Source organism: Mirounga leonina, unplaced genomic scaffold, assembly GCF_011800145.1.
Source record: "Mirounga leonina isolate KUSES-001 unplaced genomic scaffold, KU_Mleo_1.0 Mir_488, whole genome shotgun sequence".
In the NCBI taxonomy this organism is placed as follows: Eukaryota; Metazoa; Chordata; class Mammalia; order Carnivora; family Phocidae; genus Mirounga; species Mirounga leonina.
This window is the reverse complement of record NW_023270777.1, coordinates 5,920,791-5,937,724: the sequence shown is the minus strand read 5'-3', so window position 1 is coordinate 5,937,724 and position 16,934 is coordinate 5,920,791. Positions and strand designations below refer to the sequence as shown.

At 38.7% G+C, this 16,934-nt stretch overlaps 1 protein-coding gene across 2 annotated transcripts in view; it reads right to left on the bottom strand.

Annotated features, from left to right (window-relative positions):
• Positions 1-16,934, bottom strand: part of MAP2K4 (mitogen-activated protein kinase kinase 4) — a 135,550-nt gene that overhangs the window by 90,436 nt on the left and 28,180 nt on the right. For both annotated transcript variants that reach the window (XM_034989626.1, XM_034989625.1), the window contains exon 2: positions 11,329-11,431. In XM_034989626.1, the coding sequence (XP_034845517.1) occupies positions 11,329-11,431 (103 nt within the window). The remainder of the gene's footprint in view (positions 1-11,328; positions 11,432-16,934) is intronic.

The following is a 16,934-nucleotide window of genomic DNA, read 5'->3' as shown; positions in this document are numbered from 1 at the left end:
GCTATAGATTTTTCATAGATGTCCTTTAAAAGGCTGAAAAATTCCCCTTTTCCTACTTTAATGAGAATTTCTATCACAAATGGATATTGAATGTTGTCAAATGTTTCTGCATCTACTGAAATGATTACATAATTTTCTCCTTTATTTTATTAATGTGGTGAATTATATTGATAATTTTCCAATGTCAAATTAAAATGAATCCCATTTTGTTGTGATGTATTGTCCTTTCTATACACTGATGGATTCCATTTGTGAATGTTTTGTTGGGGATTTTCAAGTATATGTTCATGAGGGATAGGGGTCTGTAGTATTCTTTTTTAATAATATCTTTGTCTAATTTTGATATCAGGGTTATGCTGGGCTCATAAAATGAGGTGGAAAATATTCCCTACTCCTTTATTTCCTGAAAAATTTGTGGAAGCTTAATCTTTTTATTTTAATGTTTGATAAAATTTACCAGGAAAACCATCTGGGGCCTCACGTTTCCTTTGTGTGAAAGATTTTAATTGCAAATTCAATTTTTAAACAGATATAGGGATATTCAAGATTTCCTATTTCTTCTTGGGTCAGGTTTGATACTTCTACCTTTTAAGGAATCTGTCTCCATCATTCAGGTTACTGAATTTTTGGCATAAAATTATTTATCATATTTCCTTATTACTCTTTTATTGTAGTGATAGTCCTTCTTTCATTCCTGACAGTGATAACTTGAGCTTCCTCTTTTCTTTAATCAGTCCTGTTGGGGTGTTCATCACTTTTACTGACCTTTCCAAGAAATGACTTTTGAATTTGTTCATTTTCTATTTCATTGCTCTCCACTCTTATCTTTATTATTTCCTTTCTTCTACTTATTTTGGGTTTCATTTGCTCATCTTTTCCTAACTGCTGGATGGTTTTGTTACTCTTTCCAGTGATTCTGTGTTTGTGCTTTGCCTAGACATATAAATATTTGGGAACAATATCATCACACTTCCTGTTTCTTTCTGATTTGTTCAGAATCTGTAATCATTCCCTCAAATGAGCTTAATTCATGCTCATTTCTTTTATCCCTAAATTAAGAAACAAATATTTAGACGATTAGTTGTAAAAGAAGCATATAATGCTTGACATAATTCTTATTATGTCAAGAAGCTTAATTTTATTTTATTTTTTTAAATTTTATTTTGTTAATCACCATACATTGTATCATTAGTTTTTGATGTAGTGTTCCATGATTCATTGTTTGCGTATAATGCCCAGGGCTCCATTCAGTACGTGCCCTACCAGGCTAACCCATCCCCCCACCCCCCTCCCCTCTAGAACCCTCAGTTTGTTTCTCAGAGTCCATAGTCTCTCATGGTTCGTCTCCCCCTCCGATTTCCCTCCCTTCATTTTTCCCTTCCTACTATCTCAATTTTAAATTTTAAAAGCCTATTAATGAAGAGATTTTCAGATAAACAGTTATCAGTCTCCCCTCCCCCCTCAAACACCAATGAAACAACAGAAAGGGATTTTTAAAATACCCAAACTCACAATGTAACAGAGACTAGAAGAGACCACACTACGTGAGAAGTTGCAACACATTTTTGGAAGATCAAAAGTAAATGAACATTTAACAAGGCAGAAAAAAAGTAAAACTAAAAATTGCCTGCAAACAGAGGATACCAAAAAAAGTAAGTTGATTTGTACTATAGAAACCCAGAAAAGTTCAAAAATGAGAAGCATCAGTTAGGGATGAGGGATGGGGTTAAATCCAAAGGCAATATTAAAATCTACATATGGTGCAATTAGACCCCTGGACCCCCCCAACCAGGTGATGATCTCTCCTTTCCCTCAGCTGGTAAACAAGGCTGTATATTCTAGAGAAACTACCAGAAGAAAATATAGTAAGGTGGATCAAGTAAAAGCCTATACAACAGAGATATACGTAGCTTCTTTTGCTTAGATCTACTGCAGAATTTTAGCAGCCTGATATATATACCTTCTCTCAGCAACCCAGGCTAATCCCCTCCTCGCTTTTTCCTCCCCTAGGAGGAAAAAAAGAGATTTGCCCACGAGAAAAGAGAAGAAGACCTTCAGATCTGACATCTGGGAATCTTCCAAAGGAAATAATCAGACCTCTCTTCTTCACCTCACCATGAGTTCTCCCAATAAAATCAGAAAGTTTTGAATCAACTTTTTTTGCCTCATTTTGTGTGTGTGTTTACATGTGTATGTGTGTGTGTGTGTGAGAGAGAGAGAGAGAGAGAGAGAGACAAACAAGGATCAAAAAGACAAGAACAAAGAAGTGAAAATACAAAGTTGAAGGACAGAAAAGGTTAAGAAAACTAGGGGCTCAAACTAAGAGGTCCAAAGCCTGAAGTAGGGTTCTAGTAGAAGAGCTTCTGGAAAAGAGAAAATGAAAAGAATAAGAGAAGAATAAATCGTGCACTCTAGAATGAAAGATAGTGGTTTGAAAGAGACCACACCAAGAGCTCAGTGGAAGGAAAGAAGAAAGGAAGAGGAGAAAAGAAAGAACAATAAAACCAAAGCAGGAAAGTGAGATTTCAGACATGGGGGAAAAAGCCCAACCCTACAGTCATCCACAAAGGAAAAAACAGGTCACATTCCAGAGCTCAGGAATCACAGTGGCATATAAGTTTTTAATAGTAACCCTGGAAGGTTGAAAACATTAGAGCAAGGCCTTCAAAACTCTGAAGAACAATTTCTACCCCGGAATTCTAAGGCCAATAAAGTTACTAATCTATCAAGAGGGTTAGACAAAGGCATTTTCAGACTTGCAAAGACCCCAAAACCCTATTACTAGGAAAGAAAACTTATCTCAGGAAGCTATTAGAAGATATAATCCCTCAAAATGGAGGGAAACTAAAAACCAATGAAAAAGAAAGAAAGAAAGAAAGAAAGACAGAAAGACATATATACATACATGAAATCCCAAGCCAGGGAATCAAAATCAGGAGAGTAACACAGACATTCACAAACCAATGCCAACAGCCATGAAGCTAGCCTAATATGCAACCACTCCAGATTACAGCAAGATTATGGCTGGATAGACAACTCTTAAAAAAAAGAAGAACTGAATGATCACCTACTATTTCATGCTAAGAGAAGATTCACAGTGAACCATTAAATGGGGGAAATTATTAACTCTGAGGAAAACAAATTTGAACGAGAACAGTAATGTAATCTTACCGACTCAGTTGTAACCGATAATAAAAAAGAACACTCTGAAAAGATACGATGTCTCCTTTAAATAGTATGACTCCCTATTAATAGAGAGGTTTCCAGAAATATGCCCACAATACAAAAGCAAAGGACTTCTACAGCATTCTGAACTAAATCGGAACTCAAAGTCTTGCTGCCAGATCAGAAACAGTTGAAAAGCTCATGAAAAACCAAGAAATCGGACATTTCTTTAAAGAACAGAGCTTTGCGTCTCTATAGGTTAAAGAATCAGGGACACCTTTCAAGGTCAGCCTAAGTGTCTCACTCAAGAACAAAGACACTTTAGAACACCAAAACAAAATTCATTTTTAGTAGACAAGCAACTCAACAGCATTTATTATTAATTTCTTGAAATATTCCAGAACAAACAGCCAATATCTCAGCTATAAACATCCAGCTTGAGGAGAATTATACTAGTGCATCTCCAGGGGTGGGGGTGGGAGGTGGGGGCCCACACAGAGATTCAGTTCAACCACAGCTAATACCGCTACACTCTGTTGAGAATCCTGTCTCCCGTGAATCTCTAACTTAAGGAGACGTACCACAACCATCAGGTGCACAAGGTAGGATGTGGGACTGAGGAAAAGATTAAATATGTCTGAACTTTAGGAAGTACAATAATGCAAGCTCTGGAAGATGATCTCGCTCAGCAGGATTATTCACTAGAGTCAAAAGGTAGAAATGCCCCAGTGTCCATCAACGTATGAACAGATAAACAAGATGCCATATATAAATTCAGTACCATTCAGCCTTAAAAAGGAAATTGTGACACATACTACACATGGATAGAGTGTGAAGACGTTATGTTGAGTGAAATAAGCCAGACACAAAAGAACAAATACTGTATAATTCTGCTTATATGAGGTGCCTAGAATGACCAGATTCAGAGACGAAGTAGAACCAAGGCCAGCAGGAAGAGGGAGGGGAAGTTAGTGTTTAACGAATACACTTTGAGTTGGAGAAAATGAAGGCGTCCTGGAGGTGGATGGTAATGGCGGCTGTACAGTAATGTGAATATACTTAATGCCAATGAGCTGTACACTTGGAAATGCTTAAGATGGTGGTTAAGATGGTAAATGTTGTGTTATGTATATTTAGAACAGAGAGTTAGAAAGAAAAAGTTTGCAGCAGTAAATCTAAATCAGCCAAAAGTTAAGAGACCCCTTAGTACTTCACACATCTGGTGCTTTCAATTTTGGAGTACTACTTTGTACCTATAAATATTTCTACCATGACTGCCATTTTGTGAAAGTGCTCTACCACAGAAGTGGAGAGATTCCAAATTACGACTGCATCAAAAAATCTCAGCGATGAGGAAAAAAACTTTTAAGCTCATGTAGACTCATGGTTTTCATACTTAGGAATTAACCAGAGGTGTCCTAAGGGGCTACTTTAGGGAATGAGGGCAGTTAAGACTATAGAGCTCTCTCCCTCCTCAGAAACACTTAGCCTACGAGGCTTGTCCGTAACATTTTATTTGAAGAAAGTAGCCCAAACCTGGCTTTCTCTCGCTCCCCTAATTCACCATCTAAAAGAATGAAAGTCACGGGGTGCCTGGGTGACTCAGTCGGTTAAGCATCCAACTCTTGATTTCAGCTCAGGTCACGATCGCAGGGTCTTGAGATCGAGCCCAAGTCGGGCTTTGCACTGGGCGTGGAGCCTGCTTAAAATTCTCTCTCTTGGGGCGCCTGGGTGGCTCAGTCGTTAAGCGTCTGCCTTCCGCTCAGGTCATGATCCCGGGGTCCTGGGATCAAGCCCCAAATCTAGCTCCCTGCTCCCACGGGAAGCCTGCTTCTCCCTCTCCCACTCCCCCTGCTTGTGTTCCCTCTCTTGCTGTGTCTCTCTCTGCCAAATAAATAAAATCTTTAAAAAAAAAAAACCTCTCTCTCTCCCTCTGCCACTCCCCTCCCATTCCCAACTCCCTCTCTCTTTAAAAAAACTAAATAAAATAAAATAAAATAACGAAAGTCACTTCTAATTCAACACATGAATTGACATCAAAGCGCTAAGTGACACACTCAAGGTCACAGAGATGATGCTGATGATGCTGAGCTAGAAACCAGGACTTCAATATTAACTAAAATGGTTAATTCAAAATAATAAAGTTTAAAAGATAAGGTATCCATAATTTCACTGGGAATAGTGGCTAGATAATTTGTAGTTGCTCTTCTATGCTTTACAATAAAGCTCTACTGGGTAGAGTCACCATGAAATTAAGAACACCACTAGTTATTAACTGGGGACTTTAAAACTTCTTTAAAACTACTTCCTAGATGTTCGATAACACAAGTGAGCCTTTTTGTGCTCAAATGTAATGAAGATAAATGAGATCCCAGACATCTTCTTGGTCTCAACAAAGAGATTCCTTTAAACTTAGAACATATGGTTTCAAAATGTTTAGCTCAAGCCCCAAAATGTATCTGTCCTCATCATTATTTATTTCTCATGTCAGCATTGAAGCTAGTGTTTCTTCTTGTACAATTCTGATATGCTGGGAAGATGAAAGGGCTGTTCTTTCAGGGTAACAGTTGTACTTGGTGCACTCTCAACGATTCGGTGCGCCGAAAGCACTCACACAGTTCCTCAGTGGGATGAAAGCACAGACCCAACAGTAGAATACCTAACTTCTGTTCATGCCAAATTTATATACAGAACAAGACCGTAGCACAAGTCTGCCATATTTATAACAATACCCCTGTGGTACCAGGGAGACCTATAGCACCTCCTATAATTCAATCCTGAGAGAAATTAAAATGTAGCCACACATTTTTCCTTTAGCTTTTCCTTATATACTCTTTATGTTTACAGCTTAATCTTTCATTTAAAGAGCCAACGGACAAATGTTAACATCTGCTACATCCAGGTAGTAGTTTCAAGAGTTTCTATTACAATACTCTTTTCTATTTTAATGTGTGGGAAATACTTACAATTTTAACCAGTGATAATTAAGAACCTACATTTCCTGTTCAGGTTGTCTCCTCACTCTCTAAGGACTCACAGGAAAAGAACAATGGAAAAAAAAAAAAGAAGAAGAAGAAACAATGAAGAAACAGAGATTTCGGCAAATTTCTGAATGCCTGAAAGCAGACAAAAATGTGTAGACAAAGCAAAAACTAATCAACTCCAATAGAAGGGACTTCATAGTCTCAAAGACTTATTAGCCATGTGCAGTGGAGGACCGTCTTTAGACCCTACTTCAAACTATAAAAAAAATTTTTTTATGAAGTAACCTACTTATATGATGATACTAAAGAATTATTTATTCTACTAGATATAATAATGGTATTGTGATTATGATTTTAAAAAGGAGTCCCTATCTTTTAGAAATATATGTTGAAATAGTTATAGATGGAATCATGTCTGAGATTTGGTTAAAAATAAGGAGGGTGGAGGAATAGATAAAACCAATTAACCACTGAACATTAACTACTGAAGCTTCTAAAGCTGATTGATAAATACATACAGATCCATCTATCACTCTCTAGTTCTGGATATATTTGCAACTTACCATAATAAGCAGTTAAAAAAAAAAAAACAACAACAACAGTAACAGGGGCACCTGGCTGGCTCAGTCAGTGGAGCGTGCAACTCTTGATCTTGGGGTTGTGAGTTGGAGCCCCATGTTGGGTGCAGAGATTACTTAAAAATAAAATCTTAAAAAAAAAATTCATCTTCATTAAAATTTGAACCCTGCCCATCACTTAAAAAAAAGGAGAGAATTCCCTTAAAAAAAAAAAGAATGAAACAATAATAGAGAAAAGTACTACCCATAACACATGGTAGGAGGGGAACATGCAGCAGAGATGAGAAATAAACAATGATCCCAACAGGGCTGTAGAGAGGATGCAAAGTTGAAGGTACGAACACCTAGAAGCAGAAGAGTTCATTAAGATTCTTTCTGTAAGAAAGGTCTAGTCAGTTCTTCCTTTTCTCTCCACCTTCCCCCCAAAATAGAAAGAGGGCATATTTTTAAGGAAAATAAACATATTATCTGGAGAGAATGAGTCCTCTTAGGGCGAATGTTGGCCCTACTCATTCAGGCATTTCAATATTCCTGACCTAACAGCCAGCTCTCAAACCATTCACAGAAAAGCAGTCAAGTCCACCAGCTGACCATCTATACCAGAGCTACCAATCAGCCTTCTAACTTCCTCATCCTCAACTATCAGAAGACAACCAAGAATTACAAGACACGTGGAAAAAAACTAATACAAAGAACAAAGACAAAGATTAAAGAAAAACTGACCCTTGAAGAAATGGACTGCCTAGTGGATAGAGAAAGATCTTCAAAATTCCAGATTTTACATCCATAAATTAAGAATAAGATACTAAGAAGAAGCCACAATCAACTCCTGGAAGTTAAAATCAATTGCCAAAATAGAATATTTCATAGAAGGATCGGAAAATAAAGGGGGGCGCCTGAGTGGCTCAGTCAGTTAAGCATCCAACTCTTGAGTTTGGCTTAGGTCACGATCTCAGGGTTATGAGACTGAGCCTGACATAAGACTCTGCACTGCAGGTGGAGCCTGCTTAAGATTCTCTCTCTCCATCTCATTCTGCCCCTCCCCTGCCCCCCTCCCCACCCCAGTCATGTGCACGCTCTCTCTTTCTAGAAAGGAAGAAAGGAAGAGAAAGAAAGAAAGAAAGAAAGAAAGAGAGAGAGAGAGAGAAAGAAAGAAAGAAAGAGAGAGAGAGAGAAAGAAAGAAAGATCGATCTAGAGGGAGATCTATAGAAAAAGAAAACAAAAAGATAAAAAGTATGGAAAAAGTCACAGACCCAGGAAATTCAGAAAGTCCAATGTCCAAACAACAGGAGACTAGGAAAAACATGAAGGAATCAATCAAAAGAAAAGCAAAAATTTTCTCAGAAACAGCTACATGAATCTTGAAACTAAATTCTAGTACAGAAAGATGATCCAGACCTAGATGTATCTTCATATAACTACAGAACACCAAGAATAAAGAAAAAAATGCTAAAAGTTTCCAGTGATAGAAATAAGTAATCTATAAGTAACATCTCTGCTATGATTAAACAGATCTATACATAGTCCCCAAAACTGATCTTCTACATCCACTCACCAGAATGCCATTCTCCCCTCTCTACGTGTCTTCAAAATCTAATTCAAATCTTGTTCCTCTGTGAAGTGTTTCACCAAGCTGTTTATCCTAAAGTGATCTTACCCCCTCCTGCACCATCCATTTGACATTCAGTCTGTATCACCTTATGCCTCCCTTCTTGAATTGCTATACCCAACTTTATTTCTTAGAATTTTATTTAAACTGTCGGTTCTCAGAAAATAAGGTCACGGTCTTAAAATTTTAAATCTTCTACAGACTCTGCACCCAGGAGACATCAAATGCCAGACGGATGTGAAGGTAGTTCCTAGGGCATATCTTAACTTCATTTAGTTGCTTACATTTCATCTTATCTTTTCCTAAATTCATGAGCAAGTTTTCTATTTATATCTGTAACTAAAATTCAAGGACATTTTAGAAGGAGGAAATACAGGTAAGTGACACAGAGGTATCTTTTTGAAACGCTCACATACTGCAAGTTGTATTTTCTAATTGCAAACTACCCACCCCAAACAGTGGCCAACAGTGGCTTTTACTGCCTGATAGTACAACTCAAAGGAATAACACAAAAGGATCCCTTATGGAAGGGGGTAGGGAGGTCAAGGAGATATGCTGCCCTAAGTAGTGAAACAAATGTCTTTGACCAGTATCAATGCTAGTAGTTACCTGTTCCTGATCTACATAATAACAGACCAGTGCAATAATAAAATTCAAAGGAGGTCTGGATCTAAAATTTTTACATACCAGAATCAAAATCTAAAGATTCTTTTTAAAAAAAAAAAAAAAGTATTTTATTTATTTATTTGACAGAGAGAGACACAGCCAGAGAGGGAACACAAGCAGGGGGAGTGGGAGAAGGAGAAGCAGGCTTCCCGCGGAGCAGGGAGCCCGATGCGGGGCTCGATCCCAGGACCCTGAGATCATGACCTGAGCCGAAGGCAGATGCTTAACGACTGAGCCACCCAGGCACCCCTAAAGATTCTATCATAAAGCAAAAATGCTTATTACCATGTCCTCTCAAACTTTTAACATGTGCTGGGAAGAGACATGGTACGTTTAAAAAAAAATTGATCGACTCAAGCTTTGGAAGAAAGCTTTTTTTCACCCAGTTTACTATTTGGGGGGGAAAAAAAAAAGATCGTGTCCATGAATTCCCTAATACATGAAACTCTCAAAGGAAAAGAGTATAAGTACGTAAATGTTTTTGCAATTCTAAATGAAAGTCAGGTTGTCTTTGTGTCCAAAAGGGATAAGAAAGAAAGAAAGAAAAGAAAGAAAGAAAGAAAGAAAGAAAGAAAGAAAGAAAGAAAGAAAGCAAGCAAGCAAGCAAGCAAGCAAGCAAGCAAGCTGTTAAGTCTGACAATAACTACATATCTTTTCTTTCTTAGACTTTGAATACGTGGTTCAGCTAGCTATCAAGGTAACAGAAATAGACCATGTTCAAGAATTAGTTTTGTACTAGCTTTCCCTAGAAATTCTAGGAAATGAGGAAGGAGGTTCTTTTAAGAATGTTTCCTTGCTGCCAGAGCTCTGACTAATTAAGAGGTACTAAGAGTTTCCTTCCTCAACATAGCCCCCACTTGATGTTTCAAAGGAGGTAAAAAGGCTAGGACTCTAAGCTGAGCTCTGACAAGAAATCTCATTATGATTGTATAATTTAATAAAATTAAAAGACACGATTCCCAGGCAAATGAACTGTTACTCCAGTTTTCATCTGTTTTAAAGTTACAGGTGAAAGCCTAAAAGCATGTACACACATCCACATTGCTCCCTTCTGCACACTGATGTTTTAAAAATCACAATATATTTTCAGCATTCCTACTGCAGAACACTCTACCTTCTACCAATTTGTTACTGTTTGCAAATACACTGTATGCCAGACATCAAAAGGAAAGGAACCAGCAATAAATGTGCCCTTTTGGGGAAGCATAAATATATGTGTCGTCTAATAATAAAAATTGTTGAGGAATTATTAAAAACTACGAGATAATATATTCTCACTGCTTTTTTAACCAGACCTCCCATCGTTTGCTTTATTGTTCTCGATCCCAGAAGTACGTAAGAACTATTTTTATGGGTATAAATGCAGAGCCACTGGCTTTGACCCGTCATGCTCCTGATAGGTCTTACGGGGGAGGAGGGAGGCATCGTCATTTAATACATCACTTCAGAGGTCTATAAGTATTACTCTGATAGTATTATTTTATTTTATTTTATTTTTATTTTTTTTAAAGATTTTATTTATTTATTTGACAGAGACACAGCTAGAGAGGGAACACAGGCCGGGGAGCGGGAGAGGGAGAAGCAGGCTTCCCCCCGAGCAGGGAGCCCGATGTGGGGCTCGATCCCAGGACCCCGGGATCATGACCTGAGCCGAAGGCAGACGCTTAACGACTGAGCCACCCAGGCGCCCCTGATAGTATTATTTTAAACTAACAAATGTTTCTAAAACTTTAAGTGACCTTCAGTGAGATGCTAAAACATCATTTTTGTATTTTAATCAAAAATATTGGGGGAAAAAGGATGTGCATATATTTAGGGAACGATCTCAAAGTAATCACTGACACCTGTATACCAGCACATACACATTCCTTCCGTGTACTGTGACGTGAACACCTTACAGGAGTGTCATCTATCCGGGACGGGGCTCTGCTTGATCACCCAGTAAGCGGGGACGATTTGTGCGGGTGCCCGGGGGAGAGGTACGTTTCCTAAACACCACTTACAATTTAACGGGAGCTCCAGAAGGAAAGCTTCCAACAATATTCTCAGAGCTCAGTGAGAGAAAAACTGAAAAGATCCCAACGTATCCAGACCTTCTGCTCTTTTCCCCTCCAAGTAAACTCTAACAAGGAAAACTGTGTGCACCTACTTCAGGCTACAGAAAGAATCAACAGCTTTCTACTTAAGTTCAAATAGTAATATTTCAAATGGCCCATAAGATAATGGAAATACCAACACCTCGACTTGGAAAAATTCATAAAATACAATCAACTTTGAAACCTCTGCTTGAGTTGAGCCTTTTAGTTGATTACCAGGAATACTCACATGTGTGGGTTTTGAACTCCTGTAGGGTTGGGATTCAGAGTAAACCTTGCTGTAGATTTGAAAGGTGGATTTGCAAAATTCAACTTCAGTGCTTTGCGTTTACCTAAGAAATAACAAATAAAAAGTAAAAGTTTCAAGTACTATAAAACAGATACTATTCTGAGGGCATAAGAAATTCACACCAAAAAGCAGAAAATTTTGTTTTAACATACAGTTAATATCATATTTTGAAAGGCAACAAAGAATTTCTCAGAATTAAGAAAAAGTAAATAGAAATGAACTAAAGTTGTTATTAACCACAAATCACCCATTTTGCTCCAATACAATAGAAAACAATGCTCCAAGTTTATATTGTTCAGAGATGCTAACACTTTTGCAAATGAAAATACCACTATAAAAATCATATATCTGAACAGATACACTGAAAATACTAAAATATTACCACCTTTCCAGGGTTACACTTCAACGCCTTCATTTAATAAAATGATTTTCCCTCAAACATAATATGAACAACTGAGTGAAGAATCCGAGAAGCAGTTTACAACCATAACGAGCTAAAAAAAACCAAACCAAACAAAACCATCATGGCACTGTCAGCTTCAGGTTGGTAACACAGGTATTTCAAATAATCACTTATTCGAAGCAATTTCTTTGGGATAGGGAGGTAAGGTAACATTGTTTTATATCATACAAACAAAACATGTCTGGTACAGAAAAGCTGGAAAATTCAGAAAAGATAAAGAAAACAAAAATATACACAATATTATATATACACCTACAGAATATATGGGTTTTTAAAAATATTTGTATATTACATACATTTCTAAGTCCAATTATCCCAAAATAATCATTGTCTCTTAGAAACTACTGCCCTTACGTAGATACACATTTTTTTCTCTACAATTAAAATCAGACCACAATACGTTTTGTAACATGCTTTGCTCATTGACCATGACTATGTCAATAAATCTTAAAAATCATTTCTTTGGGATTGTACTGTATGGAGACACAGGTATATTAAGGATACTTTTCCAGCATATACTCTTCACAGTTTATTATGCCTTTATCTACCTTCTCAAACAACTCCTCTGCAATCCAAACACTTTCCCACCCCAGTGGATCTGGAAGATGTATGAAGGGGCTCATTCTGTTCGGCCTGGTGCTTTCGGTGAGATTTGCAAGTCTGAATGTGCCGGACCAGTTGGGCAGGACTGCAGACAAGAGCACAGAGCTCCTGGCCATGGCTCCTGGATCAGCTCTCGGGGATGGGCCTGTCTGCAGGATAATGTGAATTCCCAAGAAGACCAGACACATTTCCAGAAGTAAGCATACTACAACCTGAATTTCCCATGTAACTTGCCCATTCAGGTACCAAACATATATTTTATTTTTTAAAGACTTTTATTTATTTATTTATTTGACAGACAAAGAGCACAAGTAGGCAGAGGGGCAGGCAGAGGGAGCGGGAGAAGCAGGCTCCCTGCTGAGCAGGGAGCCCGATGCGGGGCTCGATCCCAGGACCCTGGGATCATGACCTGAGCCGAAGGCAGATGCTTAACGACTGAGCCACCCAGGTGCCCCCTCTACAGAGTTGTAAAGGTTCCTGGTTATCAAATTATTAAAGAGAAATAACTTTAATTTATGTCAAGACAAATTTGTTTGAAAATAATAATAGAAAAAAATCCCATTTATAATAGTAGCAAAGAATAAATGTAGCCAGAAATATGTAGCATCTTTATGAGGAAAAAGGTAATATTCTCCTGAGTAACTTAAAAATCTTTAGTACGTGAAGGGACTTAACATTTCCCGATGATAAGAACCTATTCTGTAAGAGGTCAACTTTCCCCAGATTAGATTTATATCAATTTTAACACATACCCTCATAAGAGTTTTAAATTGTTTTATTTGACAGCAAGTGGAGGAAGGACAGTCAACCTATACGTGCAAAAGGTACTCTTTTTACAGCAAATTGGGCTGCATTGAAAAGCCAACTCTGTACATTACCAAAAAAAACCCACCAAAACTAAAAAAAATTTAAATGAAAGCTGGGGAAAATCCTTCCAATACAAAATGAGAAACTCTAAATATAAAAAGACATCACACAAGTCAAGAAAAATAGAAAAATTGGCAAGGGTGTGAACAGTAAAGCAAAACTGAGAAAAAATTATGAAAGGCACTCACTAACACCAAAAAACGAAGTTTTATTTATGCAAGGGGTGCCTGGTCTGTTAAGTCCGGTAAGTGCCTGACTCTTGATTTCGGCTCAGCTCATGATCTTGGCTCAGGTCATGATCTCAGGGTCCTGGGATTGGGCCCCACATCAGGCTCCCTGCTCAGTGAAGGGTCTGCTTGGGATTCTCTCTCTCCCTCTCCCTCTGCCCCTTCCCAAACCCCACCCCCCCCACCCTCCACGCACTCTCTCAAATAAATAAATAAAATCTTAAAAAAAAAAAAAAAAAGGTTTTGTTCATGTGAAATTGGCAAAGCTTAGGTCTCATTTTATACATACACCAATTTTTTTCAATGATAATATGCTAATCAACGTGACAGGTAAAAGAATCACTAGTACAATACATTGCTGGTAAAAAGTAAACTGAGAGAAGTTTTTCTCATGAAAGGTTCAGCAATATACAAGAAAAAACTTTTCATGAAGATGCTCTTTTGCTTCTTAGAAATGTGTCTTCAGGAAATATTTAGAGGCAGAGGACTGTCCCCAGGCCTTGCAACCTAACGGAATCTCCCTGCTGGATTTGGAAACTGCTTGGGTCCGCTGCCTCCTTTCTTCCTTCAGTGTTCTCCCGTTTTGAACCAGTCTCTCTAGAACCGGGTTCCAAAGCCTGACCCACCCCGGTGGTTTGGAAGCAAGTGACCTGTCTTGTTTCCAGGTCTGCAGAGCGAGAGGAATTCTGTGTCACAATGGATCGTCCTCCGTCTCGCCCACACCTGATATGGATAATTCTGATGAGGAGACTGGAGACTGTCGAGCAGACGGTGTCTAGATCAGATGTGGGTTTGAGCTGACACTGTAATGAGCTGACACTCTGGGGGATGCCAGAGCAGGGTGAACGTACTTTGTGCACGGGTCGGATGTGTACTGTGAGATGCAAGTGAAAATGATGGCCCTCAAAGACACCAGGTCCTAACTGATTCCTGGAACCTACAAATGTTACTTTATAGGGCAAGGTTTCTGGAGATAGAAATAAGGTAAGGACCTTTGTAATCATAAATCTGAATGAGCTCAATGCCCACAAACTCCCCAAATCAAAAGCTGAATACCAACTGTCACGTGGTGTGTCTGAAACCACGACAATCTCTCTATGGTGAAAAACTGAAAACACACTAGGATCAAAGGCAGGACAATAACAGAACAAAGAATCATCGTGAAAAGCATCCAGAGAAGAACACCAAAATCGGCCCTTTCTTCAAAAGCTGAATTTGAGGGGACAGTAGCTAACCTCTGCAGGCAGATAAATTCTATTACAACAATTAAAACTCACTCGAACTGTTTCCTTGAAAATAAATATTTATATAAACACACACACAGAGATTCTTTCTCAGCACTGCATTCACCTTTAAACAAAAATAAACGGGGGCCTTTAAAGGACATTTCCCGCATAAATGGACAAGCCCACAAATGCAACACAATGTGGCTTACATAAGTTAGATGTGGACACACTCCACGCTTCAAACACCTCTGCAACCATCTTGAGAACGGTCCAAGCATATATTCTGATCGTCTACCAACAAAACGCGCTAAATAATTCTATAAAAGTTGACAGCATAAGCAGAGCTGACCCAGAGCCTGAAACTGGTGCCAGGGGATGTAGGGTAAAGTTATGTGGGCTCTTCCAGCAGGTCTCCCCACTCTCCAAAGGATGATCATTTTGAGACTAACTTACAAGGCAGTCTTGAGGAGGAGAAGGAAGATCCCAGTCAGTCAAGAATGAGATTCAGGGAGAGGCAGAAAGAGACAGCTTTTACAATACTTTAGTGAGGCTACCTCTGGCTATTGATGAGCTTTTTTTTTTCTTCCCCCCCCCCCCCCAGCATTTCTTCTTCTCCCATTTACTTTCTCTAAGTAAGAAACGTTATTAGGACTCGTCCTTCTCATCTTTACTTCTCTTTCTCAAGGTCCCACAAAACCTAAACCCTAAAGGCAACCAACTCATCACCATGCACGCACTTATTTTTAAAGCCAAAACTACAAGCAAATACAACATTAGAGCAACATGGACTGTTTTTCAAAAGCCTGCAACAACTTCCACAGGGATAAAGGGCATAAGGAAGGAAGTGATCTACAAATGGCCTGTGGAGATTTTTAGAAGCTAACAGAGATTAAAGTATTAGTACAACAAATGTTGATCAAAAGGGATTATATATTTGTGATTATAATTCCCCCTTTGGTGACAGTGTCACCAAATAATCAATTCCTAACCAGTCAGCAGAGATAAGCAGAGACTGCTCTTTATCTAGAGCAGGATAGAAACCAGGCATGATTAAACATCTTAAATTACTCATATGGAAGGAGCCTCCTGTGAGAGAAGACTGTCTGTATACTTAAAAACTAAGTTCAGCACCTGATACAGAAAAGGCTTTCAAATGTGTATTAGATCAGTCTAACAATAAATTTCACATGGATAGCCCCAGATAACTCAGATGTGGGGCAAATTAGCTAGGATATTTCTGCTGTTTGTATTCTAGAACCCTGACTCTTAAGGACAACAGTATCTGTCCTCATCCCATCATACTTCCAAGGAACTGCTATATCCCTTAGGGTAATACTGCCCAACTTTCTTATGCTGTGGCTCATACGGAATATGAGGACACCTGTTCAACACACTGGGAGGATCAAAATCACAGTCGGTTCAGTGGCTGAGCAAAGTGGCTCAGCAGCCTCATGCCCCGCTCAGCCACTCCAAAGACTGGGGATCGACCTCTCTGCACCACCCTTGAGGTTCTGGTTTCAAAGCTCTGTCTTAAGAAAACATCCAGAAATTTTAAACAACCTTTCCTACATCATGCATATCCAACTTCTTCTTCAGACTTCTCATGAGAGAAGCAGTATCAAGGATAGGATCTTGAAGAAGATTCCAAACTATGATTCTGAAGAACAAGGATTTATCCAAGCATATCCATACTCACTAAGGCCTGGGAATGTGTTTTGCTTTTATTCTGACCAGAGAGCAACTCACAGACTCACAGAATACTAACGGTGGAAGGAAGACATCTTTCAACTTTATTTAGCCTTAAGCAAGAGGACAAAGAGCCCTGAATTTTCTCCCTCCATTAACTTCTCAAGCAATACAAATCTTTAACATCACTTTCCACAATCAGCTAAGCTGACCCAGTAGTTGAGTTCAACCTTGGTCAAAAATTCCATCCAAGAGCAGCTGAGAGTCTACCAACCAATCAACTATGGATGATGACCACTCTCTGCAATCTAGGTTATCCCTCCCCAACCTTCCACAAATGAGGAAAAAGTAGCATTTCCTAAGCACTATCTCTAGTTTCCAAAACATCAAAACCAGCCTGTCCTCAGAGAGATGCTGTGTTTACATGGGGTCCACCTTGTCACCTCTCCCATCCTTCTCAAGCCTGTTCCCATC